Raw genomic sequence first — 18,491 nt, forward strand, 5'->3', positions numbered from 1 at the left:
GTTGTGTGCTTGCTGACCTGCTGTCCTGTGTATCTGAGGCCATCCAGATTAACCTTCCATTCTATGAGGAGTTGATAGTGTTCCTCCTGTCCTCCCCAGATCCTCACCACAAAGCAAGACACTGAGGTGTCCAGAAGGTCTGGAAGCATACCAAAGTCCAGGCTCCGCCAAGTAGGGTTCTGAAAAGTGCACATACACACACACACGTGAGTACCATTCATTTGGTGAGGCTTAAGTTTATCAATATCAACAATACAATAACAATTTCTTTAGTGCTAATCAAACATTCATAACAGTTGAATCAAAATTTTGGAATTCAGCAGGTTTTTCTGATGTTTTGTTTATACCTAAAAGTCTAGATCAAAATACCTCTTGAAGTATCTACAGTAACTTTGTTCAAGTCAATGTCATATTGTGATCTTCAGCTCTTACAGACTGGCTCATTCAGACTGAATCATTTTGTTCCACATTAACCTAATAGTCCGACTCCGACTACTATTACTATTACAGATCTGTCCTTAAACCTACACACTGACAGCTCTGAGTAAGGTTTCTACAAAGCACTGTAGCCACTTACAGAATCTAATTATGTGCCATTACCCTCTAGAGACAAAATAGTTTGCTCCTTGAGTCACTTTCAAGGGCTGGTTGGAGAGAAATGTCAAAAGCAGAAGTACAATCCACTAGGGTGGGGTGGGGTTGTTGGGTTGGGAAAACAGAAGAGTCCATAGCGGAAGCAGAGGGTCACAGCAGACCAACGATGACAGGAAGGAGAGAGAATACTAAAGATGAATGTCAGCAAGGATGTTACATTCAACAGGAGGAAGTTGGGCTGGGGGATGACAAGTCATGATTCTTGCTTTGAATTATACAGTCTGTCCGCTGAGGGTACTCAACGGTATGATTGGAAAGCTGCTTAGGTCAGCTCATGACTCGGCAGCAGGCCCAACAGTAATGACTTGCTTGCTTTGGCTGCTTCTATAGCTTCGTGTGGAGCTGCCGCACAACAGTGGGAACAGCCAAAGAACACATATAACAGCTGCTTCATTTACACCAATGCTTACAGAGTAAGGCAAAAAGGTGCAAAAGGGGAGACTATATTCATCATACCTTATTCATCTTGATACTAGTCTGATATTTTATTCATTGACATGTTGTCAGAGAAGACTAATGTTACTTCGATGTTTGAAATGCAGTTCAAAGTGAAACAACAATGGCTAAATGTGACTGGCCGATAGGCAGCAGGTTTAAAAGATGCCAGCCTCAGAATCAGATACGATACAGGAAGCCTCTCTTCCTTCATTACGGCACTGTGGTACCGCATATAAAGACCAGAGCACTAACAAGCACTACAACAGCAGACTGCGGGTAATGAGAGCATCCTCAGTCTATTTCAGGAGGCAGGCATTAAGAGTTAGAAGGTTTAGGTAAGTCTACTCACCAGCGAGTCCCGTATGACTTCACTCTTGTAAAAATCTAAAAAGACATTAAAGAATGTTGATTAAAAAAAAGAGAAGCACACTTGTGCAAAACTAGACTAAAGTACAGTTTTAAAAAGGTACAGGTACTTTACTGCAGCATGTCCATTTTAGGTTCCCTTTACTCCACTGAGTTAATTTTAACATAAAATTAGTTACACGATACTTTTTGCAGGATTAGATTCATATAAAATCTATCTATATAAATAAAATGCTGGTGTATCATTTATGGACTAAGCTCTTATCATATTATAGAAGGTGGTTAAAATCAGCTCCCCCTTTACCGACTGCTGGTATTGTTCCACAGTGTGTAGGTAACAACACATTTTAGTCAGAATTTTCACCTTTGGAATTTTTATCTGCATTAGGCTTTTAACGGTATGAAGGTCAACATTATTTAATATACACTATTCTCTTAGTGGGATACTGTACTTAGTTGTAGTTTGTAGTGGACTAGTTTGACTTAAACCCAATTATCCCAATATTGTCCCAGAAGCCATGCAGCCCTAGCCATGACATTACCTCCTCTGTTTGCCTGACTGCCTGGCCTTCCTATTCTTCTTGCTAATGAGTGGTTTGTCATCTGTACTTTGTACATCTGTTCAAGTAGACTTCTGTGAACAGTAGATTGTGATACCTTCCTGCCCTCTGGAGGTTGTTACTGATGTTACTAACCGTTGTTTTAGGGTCTTTCTTTGCAGCTCTCACAAGGTTTCTCTCGTCAACTGCTTTTGTCTACCTTAGTCTACCCGTTCAATGTTTGTTACTTAATACACCAGTGGTTTCTTTCTTCTCCAAATTGTTGTACTAGGTATGGCCAATGTTTGTGCAGTAGCTCTGATTGATTTTCCATCTTCTCTCAGCTTCACAATTGCTTGTTTCTCACCTAGACTTCTCTCTGGTTTTCATGTTGGTTACACCTCTTAACTATATATGTCTGAACGGGCCTCTGGGTGATATTCATTATTTGATGTCAAACCCAAATGTCTACAGCAAAAATTAAAGGAATTGGCCTCACTTTTCCAATACTTGCATGTGTTAGTATTCCATAAACACTATTTGACATTGCTGGGTTTTCCATAAAAACCTACTGAACCAGAACTGAACATGGTTATGCTTTTGTTTTCACTGCCCCCCTTGGATTTTGCAGGGGACAGGGTGCTTGTGCAATTGTCACTGGTAAATAATCAAATGTGTCTGGTGTAAAACACGTGTGTAAGTGTAAACAGGAACTAGACACAAGAGAAGACAGAAAACTCTGTAAATGAGAAGCAAACCAGAACTCAACTCTCCAATACACTACAACTTCAAGTTACCGTTCAGTTAAGTTAAATTTCTGCAGTGGAAACCCACCATATGACACCCACAGTGATTCTGGGCATTTTGTCTTTGAGAAGTTAGCTTTACAGCAAAAGACTAAATTACAGTCCGCGATGCAATATGTCCACCATTCGGATATTCAACTGACTGCACTCTAGATGAGTTCACAAGTTATAAATCCCTAATTTAATTAAAATCTTTCAGTGGCTTTGTCTAAGATCTGCTAATTCACAAGCAGGAAAATGGCATCAGATCAGATCCTCATAACTCAGAACATGTTCTACATTGTGTAATGTTGTCTCCTGACTTCACATTCTCTATTACCAACTGTGAGTTACACATAAAACCAAACATCTGACACAAGGTTGTCCATGGCTCACATTATTTAAGGGTTATCTAAAACATTAGGTAAAGAGCTTAGGTAAAGAGATTTTGTGAAGGTAGATCCAATATTATTGCAATAGTATATACACTGTCTATTTTATTTTGTCACCTCACTCACCTCTAGATATGCGGTCTCCTATACAGAGGTGCATGGTGAAGTATGTGTCCAGTAGTGGGGAACCATTCTTGTTGACAATGTTTCTGGCTGCAATGCTCCTGAGATGACGCAGTCGTCTCTGTTTGACAGGGGAATATATCGAAAGAGATTGGGAGAAAGTGAGGAGAGATGGAGAGACAGACATGGGAGCCTTTTAGTTCCATTCTGATTGTACGATGCTCATGGACAAATACTATCTTGAATGTTCTACATTGAACACTGACTGGGTCCTACGACAAGTGAAAAAGAGATGCCTAAAGAGATCATTGACGTATTAGCATCAGCATCAGATGTCCAAGCTTAAAATAGCAGTTATTTCTCAAACACAGAGGCAGCTGCAGTCTGCTGCAGGCCAACAGTTCAATTACTAAAGGCATGACATGCTTATGGTAGAAGACTGACCATTAAGAGAGTCACATGAGAAGATTTACACCTCTATCAGGTATCTGATACCTTTATCACAGAAGCTACAAATCACAATGAGCTAGATAAAGAAAAGCTATAATTTATAACAAAGTGACTCACAAAAGAAAAGTTCACTTTAAAGCCAACTCACCGTGATGCAAAGTTGACATATAAACTTCTACTTCTGCATTAGTGACATTAATTCAAAGACCTTCATGCAGAAAGTTGTGGTTTAGCAAAACTTATTATTTCATAGGAAAAACAGATGTGAAACAAATGTTGCCCGGACCAGCAGTATGTGTAAGAAGCACAGAGCTGGTACTTGGCAAGTTCCTGCTTTAGGCAAAGACTTCACCACAACACAGCACAACTTCTCCCTTGACCAGCAAACCCGGCCTGTCTCAGGCAGCCATACTGAGAACAAATCTAAGTCATGGGATTCCCTATAAGATTAAGGCCCCCAGAAACAAAAACACTGATTGTTCCACAAGGGACTTTTAACCCCCCTTAAAACTATCAGTGCACATTTATGCATGCCCTAATGTGGACCACAGGCACAGAGAAAAGGCTGTGATCACACTTGTTCATTATGAAACAAAGAACAAAGCAGGTGATCAAAAAGTCTGACAGTGGTATGTGACAGAGTGATTAGCTGGTCACAATCTGTGATTCAGAAACCTAATGATGTCCCATTTCTTTAGAAAGACTAACTAAATCTAAGCTCTGGCTAACAACACAGTGCTGTGTTACCCTCAAAAACCGTCTGATTAGAAATGAAACTATGCTTTCATATGTGAGTGTCAGTTTATCAGGTACATCTAGCTAAAACCAATGTAACCAAATATAACAGATCTCCAAAAACGGGGACCCTCTTTTTGAATAAACAGTAGTAACTGTACTGTACAGTAACTGTCAGTCTAACAAGAAGGAAGTCCAGTTGCCATAACTCAACTTCCAGATAGTAGTAACTGTATTTACATGATTTCATAATACAGTTACTGTCATTCACTGCATAGCATCATAACAACTGTTTTCAGGAAGAGAATAACTGAATTGTGCATTACACAAAATAAATTAAAATTTACTGAAAACTTCACATTTTCAAAACTATAAATGAAAAACATTCTTCACAAAAAATAAGAACACAATTAAATAAAATGTGTTGATTTTAATATACTTTAAAATATACTTAATCTACTATATAATCTCCCTATAGTAATATATTGTTTTTCCTGAGGTTAAGAGTGAAACGACAGTTTAAAACTAATAAAGCAAAGCAGAGCTCGTTCATATGTCATAAATACTTATTTACAGTTATGATATTATTGATATAAATAGCTTTTTATAACAATAATATAATTACTGTAAATAGGTAGTGTAATTTTGGGTTGTTAGGCCTGTTTGTTGTGTCATTGAAGCACCACTGTTTATCACAAAATATTTGCACATTATCATAAAACTGACATGGTCAGTACTCACTTGTGTTAAACAGTAAGCATGCTGCAGCTCTGACACTAAGATTTTGTCTTTTGTCTGTTTTGTTTGTAAAGAAATGTCCAACTCTACATAGCAATTTTATAAATAAAGATATCACATGATTTATGCACAAGTCCCTCAGTAGAAACTTCTCTGTGTATCTGATCATTTGTACCACTGGGAGATCTTGTACTGAATGCTGTGAGGGGATACATGTTGTACAACTATACTATTTTTTGATTATTTAAAGTTTTACATGTATTTTTTTAGCACTTGATGATGCATTAAAATGCAATCAGTATAATCTAACCAGCGGAGTAACTCTAGAGTAGATCATTTGATTTCTTATATTGAATGAAATTATTTGATTTATTTTTCTTCTTAAACAACTCTAAAAACCAGTCCTGCTGCAGACATGCTGTATGTGTGCAGATCAGACATGGATCAGTCTTAAATCTGTATCTGTAACATTTAAGCGACTGTCAGTGTAAAGAAGCTATAGCACAACATGACGTGGACGGTAATGTGTCTGTGAGGGACTTTTTAAAGTGTAAACTGTGAACTTGTTAGCTATTATTTCCAAACGAATGAATGAATGAACAGATATGAGGCTTCCTACGACTGGCCGAGCACTAACAAAGTTAGTCCGTCGTCTAGAGTCTAGACATTTTCATTCTACATAACACACTGTAAACTCTTTGAGAGCAAACACCGACACCAGAATGACATCTGTAACACTTCTAACTGTTTCAACTGTCACCTGCGTGCTGACTTAACACCAAGTTTGGTTTCCATTAGCAGGAGCATATTACTGCAGCTCCGTGCACAAATAACCACGAAAAGCAATATTTAGGTTTAAAATATGACAACACATCGGTCGGCTCAAATATTTACCACTAACAGAAGTCATTTTGTGTGTCAGCTGTATCAGTTTAGCTCTAATCATTTCCAGTAAGCTAGCTAACTGCAAGCTAGCAGCTGTTAGCTAACAACTAGCCTGCCAGGCCTGCCGTGTCTCTCCAGGCAGCAGTAACGGACGTTGTAGCTAAACTAACATACAGGAGCGGCCCGGTCCGCGATTCCCTGTGCTCATTTAAACGCAGTCGGTCAGGCTCTACATGTACCTGCTGGGATGTGAGCTCTACATGTAAGGCTCGAGAGGATGAAGCTCCAGAGTTGGTGACAGAGGCGGCGGGGATGGTGAGGACCCGACCGGTGATAGAGTTCATCCTCCTGTCGGCATGTAGCGGCTCCCCCTCATTCAACAAAACATCCCATCCTTGACATCCAGAATACCCGTTTAAAAGTGTACGAAGCTCCGGAAAACCACCAGAGACACGTATTTGTGTAGAGAAGGCGCTACAACAGCTGTCAGCTAACCAACGGGACGTAAACAAAGTACAGGCTCTTTTGCCACACTTGGTTCGGAAATCCGTCTCCGGTTAGGAGGGGCGATAGCCAGCCTTCTGATTGGCTCAAACTAACGCCTGTCTTACAAAGGCGGGGTCTAATTCTGTGAACTCGCGCTGTAATTGGTTGTATCATCTGTTTATCTTCCCGGATGGGGCGGGTGTTCGTGGAAATCTGTCAAAGCTGCAAAATATGAGGAAGTTGCACAGCACAGCGTGACATGCAGGTGACACTTCATACGATGATCAAGGCAAGAAGTCTCTGACCTCCAACTACAACAAATAAAAGAATCTGATCGATGAGGTCTGAGTTGTGTTCTCAGTTTGAAGTGCTTTCAGTAAATTAGTACGCTTAATGTATTCTCCTCATCCAGCAGCTGGGAAGAGAAAACGACCTCCTGAGGACGCAGGAAGTACTGAGACTTAGAAAAGTAAATGTTAGAAAAAGTCATAGTCCAACATTCAAATTCCGACTTGAGTGCACAAATATGATACTAAATAGAACAAGTAATAAAAGTACTCACATTTTAGAATGTTATACTATAGGATATATAATGAGCAAGACTTGGATTATGATTCTTATGAATACACTTACTTATGAAAAGGAGTGTAGTGTGTTTCAATTGAGCTGAAAATTAACTATTTTATGGGCTGTTGCATATTTAAATCTGTTAGTGTTTGTTGTTTTATAAGCTAACCACGTTTTGTTTGGAAAATATTCACGCAAATATAAAACATAAGTGTGTCAAAATACCCTATTGCAAGTACATTGAAATTATGAGCCTGCACAAGTATGTTACTTATATAAATGTATGCTTTTCACTAGTGCCCCAATTCCATACTATGCTTTACTTTATTTTAAATAATTTGTGTTTTTAATCACCCCGACTGTAGAATAGTTGACAACCATCAGAGGGCAGCAGCAGCCACATCTACAGGATCACTTTACAGCAAGAATCTATCACTTTCAGCTGCAGGTATGTTTCAAATATGGCCGTTTGTAGTCACATTATTCTGCAACAAAATCCTTTTTAAACTGAGTCTAATATTCCTAATATCAGACACAAAACGCATTACAAATCAGAATTTTTGTCTTCGTGGGGACAGAGTTGGCGATAGGCCTATGGAAGTGAAACAAGCCATGCAACGTGTATTCAATCCCAAGGTAGAAGAGTCAGACCAGACCTCACAAAGTTGACCAAGCAAACATGCATGAACACTCTTTTGAAAGCTTAAAAAAAGTTTATTAAAAAATGTGAGCACACATCATCTTATAGACAGGTCTCATTGTGTTTATTGCTTGTATATTTATTGCACAGAGATTACACTGCTCAGAAGAGGTTCATAATTGTGAAACCATAGAAAAATTGCTCTTGTATTGACAGTCCTATAATTTACCGCCCATCATCATGACACAAGCTTACTTATTCTGATAATTCACAGGCTACATTCACATAATTTACATACATGCTAGCAACACCCTGAAATATAACTTAGTACTAGTAGTAAGGCATTACCTGGTGCAATCCCTTCCTTTTTGATTATCACCCATGGCACAGAGTGGTGCCCTGTACAGTGGAATCAAACATCCAGATCAAAAAACACCCACAATGCTACTTTATCTTCAACTGCTGCTCAAAAGCTTTCCAAAACCTGAAGATACAAGACATTACTGTAGTCCAGACCTGGACACCAGTTGGACAATAGGGAAATCAATCCAAGCACAGTGACACAGTGAGTCTTGGGGGCGGAAAAAAAAACCCAAAAAAAAACAAAGGCATTTTTTCTGGAGACAAAAACCTCAAAATGTAATCAGAAATACAAAAAGTGCATCAGAAATATTCACTGAGGGACAAGCACTAAAACAGGCTTTTTCCCCTCTCTATTGAAATTAATACTATATGGCATTATGCAATCTCAGGCACACAACAATATGAATCCACTGTGTCAAATTCCTTCAATTTCAGCTTTCATACAGTGGAAATAAACGCATGTGTGGGACAGCATTGGTCTTTGGTTTAATCAACCTTTGGGTTCATTATCCCCATAAGAAAGTGGTACCTTCAATTTGCATTGTTTGTGCGTTTAGCATATCTCAAAGAGTTCAGGGAGAATTCTATGAACGAGTGGAGGAAAACATTGGCACGCCTTCAAAACCCTGCATGTTACCATCCAGCGCCATCTAGTGGAACTCTCCCCCACCCTCTACGCTGTCCAAATTAGATGACTGAGAAAATGGAAATGTAGAAAACAAAGGCACAATTTCTGATTCAGAATTTGGAGTCACTTTGTCCCAAATCAGACCGTTTAATCTGGTGACAGCTGCGAAGAGGAAGGCGCTATTCTTCACACCCTGCTATTTCCTGAGGAGATAATATGCTTTCGTGTGAGAGACAACACAGAGGAAAAAAAGGTTTCTTTAGAAAATGTGCTCGTGTGTTGAGTGTGCAGTCCCAGCCAAGCATCAAGATTGGACAGGGGAGGGGTAGGGGGCGCCGGGGTCTGAAAATGCTGCTACAGTTCAGAGCTTCAACAAGCCCCCCACCCCTTCAGCCTTTCACTGGATGTACAGGATGTCACTTTCTTTCAGGCCAAAGCGGGTCTTATACTTGTCGAAAAGGCACTGGAGGGACTTGATGTACATTGCATGGTACAGATCCACCACGTCGGCAGATGGAGCTTCAATTTTTGGCACAGTGATTGGTTCCCCCACTATTTAAAAAGAACAAAAAAACAAAACAGAGTGTTAATGCAGCCTCTGTAAACCTGATCATACACAAACATTAGCAGACAAACTTGCCTATTGTGGTGATAGGTTTGCAGTAAGGCACGATGCCCCATGAGTTGCCAAAAAAGAGGCCACGTCCATGGAAAAGACACGGGGCAAAGCCTAAGACTTTCTGCAGTCTCTTCTGGAGAGCTCTCGACCAGGTTCCCTCCTCGAAGATCACCTGCTTGTACGCATCATTCTCTCCGAAGGAATACACCGGAACCAGGTCGGCCCTGAGTGAACAAGGGACAGGTTTTAACGAATACAAAAATAAAAGAAGCACTAGAAGCATGTTTGTTACACAAAAGCACAAAAAAAGACGACAATGTCCCTCATGATGAATCCAAAAATTGTCTCCGGTTGTGACAGCAGGCACACGAGTGTTGGTGAATAGGATTAGATATGGATATGTGTTTTTTTGGGCAATGTGCAACAGTTCTGAAAGGTATTATGTAATGTCCTGGCATGATCTAGCTAGATCTGTAGCCAAGCTTCAAATGTAACCTTTGACCATTGGCCGAAAAGACAGACTGTTTAGTTTCATTAGTGTTAAATAATCACATTTAGCTCAATATTTGTTGTGCAAAAGTTGTGAGCACCTCAGGTAATGATTTTTACTCTAATGTGAATATCATTTCAAGTCTGGGGAACTAAAATGGTCCAGAAAGCCTGACCTGATAAAATGTCCCCAAATATATAAAATATAGAGTTTAGTCTTTGTCCCACCTTTTTCATAGTCTAGTACTTTAAGTGAAATTTCAAGACACCTTTCATTTTAAGTATAAAGATGTACAATAAAAATGTATTGCCTTTATACAACAACTTAAAAGGTCCCTTTTCAGCTGGTTTTGACATCATCTATTGTAATCCAATTAAATCCATAAAAGCTATACAAACAAAACAAATGTGACCTCTATTCATTGGTCTCAGCTAGAATGCCAACCCAGTTTTTAGGAATAACGTTTTGCATAACAGCATGTCTTTTCTTGCAAGCTCTAAGCTTCTTTGGACAAGGTGCACCCAGTGATAATCCTCAGCAATATCTGAGAAGAAACCCGGCTTGTCTGGGTTGGCGAGGCAGTCTCAGTCCACGTCCTACACAGGACCTTATAGTGATCAGGCCACCACTGCAGAGCCCAGTGCTAGTTCCCACAGGCTAAACCTTCCAAAAGAGGAACGCACAAGAAGCTCCAAGCTTCATGAGAGACAACACTGCAAATTCATACAAGATTTGTTAAAGCTCTTTGAGGTAATTCACCCTTTCCTGGAGTAATAATCTAGGGTTTATTCATTCCAGTGAGCCACTGCAGCCCTGAGAAGGACATGTATATGCTCTAAACAGATTTGGTCAAGGCTGTGTTTAGTCGCAGTAACTGCACGTGTCCTTGTGGGTGATTGTTATGCAGCCAGCTCACCCTTTCTGCAGGGCCAGCTTCACAAAGCCTTTGCGATTCTTCAGGGTGACGGCATTCTTGCCCGGTGCACAGTGCAGAGACTCAGCTGCTCCCCCGACAACGATGACCACAGCATTTCCTGTCCCGTTACATGACAGCAGGTAGTCGATGGAGTGTCTGTTCACAGGACAGATACCTGAAAGGAAAAAAAAAAAAAGTGGCATGATATTTCAAATTGCAATGAAAAGCAGCATGCGAGATGTACATTTACTGAGATTAGGTCTGTTTACAAGAAGAATCTGCTCCACTGCAGCAGATAAGCTTACAGAAATAAACCTGTGAAGGCCATTTAGCACCAAAAACATGTGCAATGATCTACAATAACCTATGAGTGCATATACAGCATGTATGTGGCTGAACAGCCCTTCAGAAAACAACTGGTAATGGGCTCTAAATCAGTGAAACCAGCATGTGCAAGTAAACACCACCTATATCAGCTGTGCAACAGGGCAAAGGTCTGGTCTCTTACAGATACGCTTATCAGTGTTATCGGACATTTCAATAGCACAAACAAGCCCTCACAGCTTCTTGAATCATCTCACCTCCAGACATCAAGTAGTCTCGAAGAACAGGCAAGCGGAAGTTTCCGGCCAGGGTAGCCAGGGAGGGCTTGATGCCCGGGAATTTCTTAGTGAAGCCAGTGGCCTCTGTCCCAAAGTTGCAGAAAGCACCAAAGCAGCAGATGCCGTGGGGATGGTAGCCAAATATGTAGTTCCGGCTGGGCAGTAGGTTGTGGGTTTTAATGAGCTGAAAGACAACAGCACTAAGAGTGAGAGTCTGATTTCAATATCTGAGGGGGCATGCAGCAGTCCATTTACTGCATTTCTACTATTCTTTTACTGTTTACCTAGGAAATGTTTCAAGATTGATTTAGGCAGAAGTGTTAGACAACAAAAAAGAGGAATATGCTTGTGACATTTAAAAAAAATAATAAAAATAAGAACACCCTTGCCTTGTTAATTCATAACCAATTTATCACATATCAAAATGGAGAAGAGGAGGAAGTCTTATTTGCTGGGAAAGTGCCCATAATCAATTCAGTGGTAAACAGTTCATCTTCTGTTCTACCACTTATCTAAGAATCGTTTCAAGCTGCAAAATGATGTAATGCATGAAGAGTGGAAGCTGCAATTTTAGAATAGGATTTGAACTTAACACTTGAACCTAACACATAAGGCCTGTTCATATTGCTTTGAGGAATAAACTGTACACAAAAATAAATAAATAAAATAGTTAAACCGTCTGTATCACGACATACAGATAATATTTACGTCTTCAGTATATACATATTGTTGGAGTCTGTGTGTGTGTGTGTGTGTGTGTATCCAGGTTTCATGGTTTATCTGTACAACTCCAAAATCTCATAGGGAACTTTAACTGTGCTCGTACCTGCAGCGTAGAATTAGAGACATAGAACCATCACGATGTGTACACAAAGCTCTCTTAGCAGCAAGGCAAACACAAGCGTTGCATAACCACATTAGCAAAAGGAGATCACACTCAAGATCCCCATAGTACCGCAGACCACCACCTGGCTGCCACAGCAGATGTGAAGCATCGGAGTGGAACAGAGGAAGACCTGTCTACTGATACACCTGATAGACTGGGACACTATTTACTAGTAACTGGGGAAAAAAAGCACTAACTGTACACTAGGAGAGTGGCTTCTGGTGTTAAGAGACCGGTACAGGCATTCAGCACACTGTTATCATCAACAGTCAGTGTAGACCTACCTCCCTACAGCTTTAAGGATGGTTCGGACTTTGACCCATTTGCTTCCAACTCACATAATTACCAGTCTCACGCTCATGCTGGATGGAGAATGCCTGCTGTACAAACAATTGATGTCCCAGTAGATATTAGGGTTATTTTGAGCAACCAGACAGTAAAAATAGAAAGCACCTTAAAATAACTTGCTCAGCTCTGACACAATAGACGAACTTTCATCTACAGACCCCAGTCACTGTCGTCTTTAACACAGAAAGGTGCATTTTTGCATCAGAAACAAGTGTTGGCTAATTTAGTCTTTACTCTTGCAGCAGTATTGAGTCAGATTTGAACCAACCAACAGGTCAAATGATGACAGTTTTTCACATTGTACAGAGCAGTGTGGTGAACTTTCAGAGAGGAGGCTTTCAAATGTAGCTTCTGCTCTCAGTACAATGTTCTCCTTGACACTGAAGTGATCTAAGCATGGTCAGCAGTTGGGCATCCCCCCCCCGCCCCCCCGATTTCACAAGCGACACGTTGAAGATGAAAAAATGATGGAATCACACGAGCTGGTTATAACCCTGTGATTGTGACGAGTGAGGCGAAAGAAAAGCGCAGCTAATGCAGAATTAAACATCCAATCGTGTAACCTCACTGTGGGCTACTGCTCTTCATGTACAGATGTGAGAGTTACTGCAGGGAAAATATTTAGACCTATTTATGGATGATGAATCCATAAATAGTCTCTGAAAAGCCACAAACATACATACACCTCATCATCTCTGTGTCCAAGGTGATACCATCAAATGACTTAAAGGCACGGTTCAAAAGGGACATCCTATGACTACTGATTGAATCATGTCTCAGGACTCGTATCCACCCTTTAAACACACCGACCTTGACCTCTGGCTTGTGCAGTGGCAGTTCAGTCACTCACAGCTACTGTACTGTACCTGCCCATGCATGCAGTGTGTGGTGTGTGTTTATGCAAACTCCCCTTTGACCAGGGTTGTCCTGTCATTAGAGATTAGAGACACAGGGGAACACCTGAAGACAAAATGAGCTTAGCTGTGCTCTATAGCCCGTCAGGCAGGACAACATCTGAAACCCCCAATCAATGCCTCACCCATATAATAATCAACAGGATCCAGCAGTTCAGCCCTGACGAGCTTATCTGTGTCACAGCAGTGCACGAGTGGAAGATCAATGCACTAGCTAAAAATCACAGCGCTGACTTTCCTTTATTAGGATTTCAGCAGGTCTCTATCATACCATCCATGCTCTGGATGTTGATGAAGATAGCAACAGTCAACAAGTCACCTACCCTGATGGGGAAGTAGTCTCGAAAATATGTCCACACAGTCCAGTTCCTCACCCAGGAAGACCTCCTGCCACCTGAAGAGATCAGAAATGACCAAAGATTAGAATTACACCATCACTCATAACAAGCTACCCGGGGTCCTGGGAAATTTAAATGTCCTTTTAAATTGATGGCTCTTTAATTTAGTAATTTTCTTTTCTGATCTTTCTTTTCAAAGCTTTAATTATACTTCCTCTATTATTTGGTATTTGTGATTGATGTGTGTAATGCATTGCCTTCTTTGGGGGTGTTCCAGTCAACGATGAGCCAGGCAGTGTAAATGGCTGCAATAAGCCAGCAGTCAGTGCAGAACATGTAGATCAACAGCGCAGTGCAGGCAACACCTTGAGGGAGGGAGGGAGGGAGGGGAGAGACAGCCAAAATTCAGTTGAAATCATTACTGTGAAAAATAGAATTATTCAATAAAAATATCTGAAGTCTAAAATACTGAGTGTCGAGTCCACAAGCAGTGAATGAATGAGTCTGTGTGCAGCTTAGTGCTCTGACCTTATTATAAGACTAATGCGGCTACAAGCTTCTGGGTTTCTTCGCTTAGTTACAGCTTAAGTGAAATGCACATTGGTGCTCACTCAGACATTTACCCAAAGCTAAGAAGCTGAGGACCCACTGCAGCACAGAGATGACCTGCAGGTGTTTCTCCATCTTGGATCTGCAGGGCCAGAACGCTGACGGCACGTCCTGCAGGGCAGAGAGGATGCTGGAGCCGGTGCCTGGAAATGACACATGTAAGACAGCATGAGCTGAAGTCAACACACGACTAGTGCTGGTTTGAATTGAGCCAAGCTTAAGATGAACATCCAGCAAAACAGAACTCTACGACCACTGAGAGTTTCATCAATATACACTTAGCAACTCAGAGAGAGACTAAGAGTCAGTGAGAGCCAATAAGAAGAAGATCTCCCCTCCAGGAAAGCAGCAGTCGTCTAATCCTTTCTGCGTACACTGAAAATAAACCAGCACCAGGCTGTTTTTGGCTATACCTGTGAACTATGATGCTCTGACTCCTGCTCTGAATGGTGAGCGTTCATGTTCTAAATCCTAGTGTGAACCAGTTCAAGCTTGGCAATTGGCAACTGGCTGCTGAAGACGGAGCCACCAAGTGGACCATGTGCTTGGCAGTCAAAAGCCCTCTCGTTTGTGGCTCACGTATAGTGAATGTGACATGACTTCAAGTGGCTCCACCAGCTCAGTGGAACAGCCGTCGCAACTCTGTAACTGCTCGACCCAAACTCCTGCAGAATGGACTTAAAGGATAAAAGTTCACCCTGTGTAGTTTTATCTTTCCTGTGTACACTGAACCCCTTTTAATGCAAATAGGCTCATGTGAGACTCATATTACCATCCTATCACTAACATCTAATTAAAAATCTGCATTTCTCAGTCCACACAATAGAAAAGAGTCAAAAGAAAATGGAGAGGAAGCAGCAGAAGCAGACTCCGGTGCAAACAATGTGCTAACTGAGGAAGTCCATCAAATTCATCCATTCATCTTCCCAGAAGAAATTTTAAGTTATTCTTTAAAATGCAACAACCTGAAAATATCAAATTGCAACTAAAACTGTGCATTTGTTGGCACCGACTTGAAAACAGAGGCATGAACTGGACTTGTTCTCTTCTCTCTCCTACATTCACTTGTCTTTTAAAGATCTTCTAATGTCAGCGGGTCATTTTTGTGTCTTTGTAGTAGATGATAATCATCCTATTGTTCTAAAACCACACACGCTTTTAAAATGTCGTAGCTGGTTTAATCAGGACTCTGATACATGTGGTTTTTACGCAGCTTGCTACAGAATCGACAGGGACCCAGGTCCCAGCCGGCGTGTGATGAGTGTGTTCATGTCTCTCTGACCTCTTCCAGGAACCGATCCTGATTTGTTTGACCACCTCTGTTTGTTTGCCTTCTGCAGCCCTGTTACACTTTCCCAGTCCAAACCGCCTCACCTTTGAGGACGCCAGAGTATGCGGCAAGAATGGTCTTCATAGCTGAGGCTTCTCGGAGGACGAGGGTGGCGCAGAGGACGAACCAAGTAAAACGAAGCTCGGGTGGTGAGGGGGGGCTGTCAGGACGATCCCAGTCCGACCCTACAGCTCTTCACTCATGACCGGCTGCCTTCAACTGCAGCTGACTGAAGGGCCGAGCGGGCATTTAATCTGCGCGGGGAGGAGCGAAACGAGACGGAGACGGGAGGCAGAGGATCTGAGCAGGAGCAGTGCGCACAGGAGCCAGTGGACGGAGCGCGTCCCCCCCGCTGAGCAGCGCGCAGGTGTGCGGATCACGGAGCAGGAGCAGGAGCAGCAGTGAGGCTCCTGCGACGCTGCCCCCTCTATTTATGACGCTGGTCACGTGAATCCATAGTGGAAAAACATCAGGTCTGTAATGTTCACCCCAGACTCACCTCAGCAGCGCGTGCGACCCGGAATCCAGGGGCCAACAAATAAAACGGTTTCATTCTTATGGTCGTTCATCATCTGGAATGATTTCTGTATTTATATCAGTAAGATCACTACAAAACGTTTATACTGTCCCATGATATTATTATTGTTATAGTATGAACAGTATCTGTACCACCTGATCCACTATGAAGCCTTGTTTCAGGTTATCAATCCAACAAATGTGAAACTCCTGTGTGCACTGTGCTGGAGACTGTATATTAGTGCAGCACTGTTTGATTGATGCAACATTTAGTTTGTTGTCCTCTTATAAGTGTTTGGAGAGAACAGCATTTACTGTGCTGCACTGATCATCCTACATGGATGTCCAGCTTCAGCTGTGTGGTGATAAGGTGCAGGACAACACACTCGGAGTCAGTGTACTTTATGATTTGCAGTATGATCTGTTAGGTCTGTTAATCCAACACAGGGTGGGATAGAGTACATGAAGGCGGCATGACAAATAGTTACAGGAGTGCACTCTTGGGAAGTGACAGCTGCAGCAGACTGAGCTACATCTGAGCTGAAAATTCACTCTTCTCTACAAAATATGCACGTTCACTGGACATGTCAGTGGGTTGCACTGTGGTATGTTTGCAGATAGGTCCTGCTCTCTATGTTCTCTAACAGTGACTGAGTTTGCCAGCTGGCACTGCAAACTCACCAAACATAACCTGCCCAAGGTGGACACTGACTCATTTATGGCTGTTGATACCTGCTGCTGTGGTGGATTAGGTGTTAGGATCCTTTACTGATGTAATGCAATGGAAGAATACTTAAATAAAAGCAAAACTCCTGCATTTAAGCACCATGTATGATTAATTCAGCTCAGATTGCGTATGAACTCAGCCTCAAATCAAAGAACATCAAGTCTGCAGACTGTACCGTGCACACAGTCATATGTGGGTTTAACACAATGATTTTACTGAAGTCGTGATTCCTAGAAGATTTCTTTCTAACCACACTCTCCAACCTTGACCTGATCCTGTCAATTTTTCAAATTAAATATTTATCTAATGAAATATTACACCCAGCCTCTAGTGGCTAAATCCTTTTGCACTTTGTATCTAATGCTGTTCAGAAAGTTGAACTGATACCACATATCTAGTGGGACCAGGCCCAAGAATCATAACGGCTTTTGGATTAAATCAATCATACAGTCCTTGGCATGAGGCTGCTGTTTCACAAATGTCTCTAACAGTCGCTGATATAACCAACAGCGGCCTGTTCATGCAATCTCACAGTCGAATCTCAGTGATACACTGCTAATATCTTTTATTCTCCTGTCATTTATGATTCTATCTGAGCTTAGATTTGTAGTTTTTGCTACATCCCAACATTTCTTACCCTGTTTCTGCATGTGCTGCTGTATGTAACACTTAGCATTTCTTGTTCTCGTGTAAGTCATGTTACATGTACCCAATCATTTACTTTACTGAAATGACTTCATCACTTTCTATAATTTGTCTGATTAATAAATGAAGGGAATAAATATATGTTGTTCAAAGTCTGTCATACATTAAGAAGGATCCAGCTGTTTTCAACATGTTTGTAACCATCTGAAGGACAAGAGTTCCATTCACAATTCTTCAAGATAAGATATGACTGTAAGGATTCAGTGAGCACACAGCCTTGATTTCTTTCTCTGTACTTTGCCCAGCGTCTTCAAAAATAAGTCAATAATGTTGTTACTCTGACCTCACCCACATCCACCTGAGAGGAGTCTGAGAACAAACAGTTATCAGCTGTCAGCAGCACTGTGCAAACAGTACATCCCAGAGTAACATGTGAATAAACGCCCCATCACAGTAATACTCTTAATGCAGATGGCTAAAAAGAATATCTCTGAAACACAACGGCAGGTCCTCTGCTTTTCTACCATAGACAAGTATTCGTTTTCTTAGCTACTGATTGTCTTTCATTCTTATATCTAATAGTCCCACAGTGTCTTTTTTGCATAATTGCAGTAATTCTTTGAGCCAGCATTTTTTGAAGCCCAACACACACACACAGACACACACACTCACACGGAGAGAGAGAGAGAGAGAGAGAGAGAGAGACACACACACACACGCACGCACACACATGCACACACTTGTCTAGACAGTGTTGAAAGG

General features: G+C 41.3%; 2 protein-coding genes across 2 annotated transcripts in view; both read right to left on the reverse strand.

The window, feature by feature from the left end:
* Positions 1–6,646, reverse strand: part of uvrag (UV radiation resistance associated gene) — a 75,312-nt gene extending 68,666 nt beyond the window's left edge. The window contains exons 1-4 of the mRNA XM_026371484.1: positions 6,345–6,646; positions 3,301–3,418; positions 1,442–1,476; positions 18–179 (exon numbers count right to left, since the gene is read on the reverse strand). Of these exons, the coding sequence (XP_026227269.1) occupies positions 18–179; positions 1,442–1,476; positions 3,301–3,418; positions 6,345–6,449 (420 nt within the window). The 5' untranslated portion in view covers positions 6,450–6,646. The remainder of the gene's footprint in view (positions 1–17; positions 180–1,441; positions 1,477–3,300; positions 3,419–6,344) is intronic.
* Positions 6,647–7,900: 1,254 nt separating this feature from the next.
* dgat2 (diacylglycerol O-acyltransferase 2) lies at positions 7,901–17,782 on the reverse strand. Its single transcript, XM_026373055.1, has 8 exons — positions 15,886–17,782; positions 14,526–14,654; positions 14,160–14,267; positions 13,888–13,958; positions 11,396–11,600; positions 10,815–10,989; positions 9,430–9,632; positions 7,901–9,341 (listed from the first exon to the last, which is right to left on the reverse strand). Exons 1-8 carry the CDS (start codon positions 15,923–15,925, stop codon positions 9,187–9,189), a joined length of 1,086 nt encoding a protein of 361 aa, XP_026228840.1. The 5' UTR covers positions 15,926–17,782; the 3' UTR covers positions 7,901–9,186.
* Between the last annotated feature and the right edge of the window lie 709 nt (positions 17,783–18,491).

Source organism: Anabas testudineus, chromosome 14 (assembly GCF_900324465.2).
Source record: "Anabas testudineus chromosome 14, fAnaTes1.2, whole genome shotgun sequence".
NCBI lineage: Eukaryota > Metazoa > Chordata > Actinopteri > Anabantiformes > Anabantidae > Anabas > Anabas testudineus.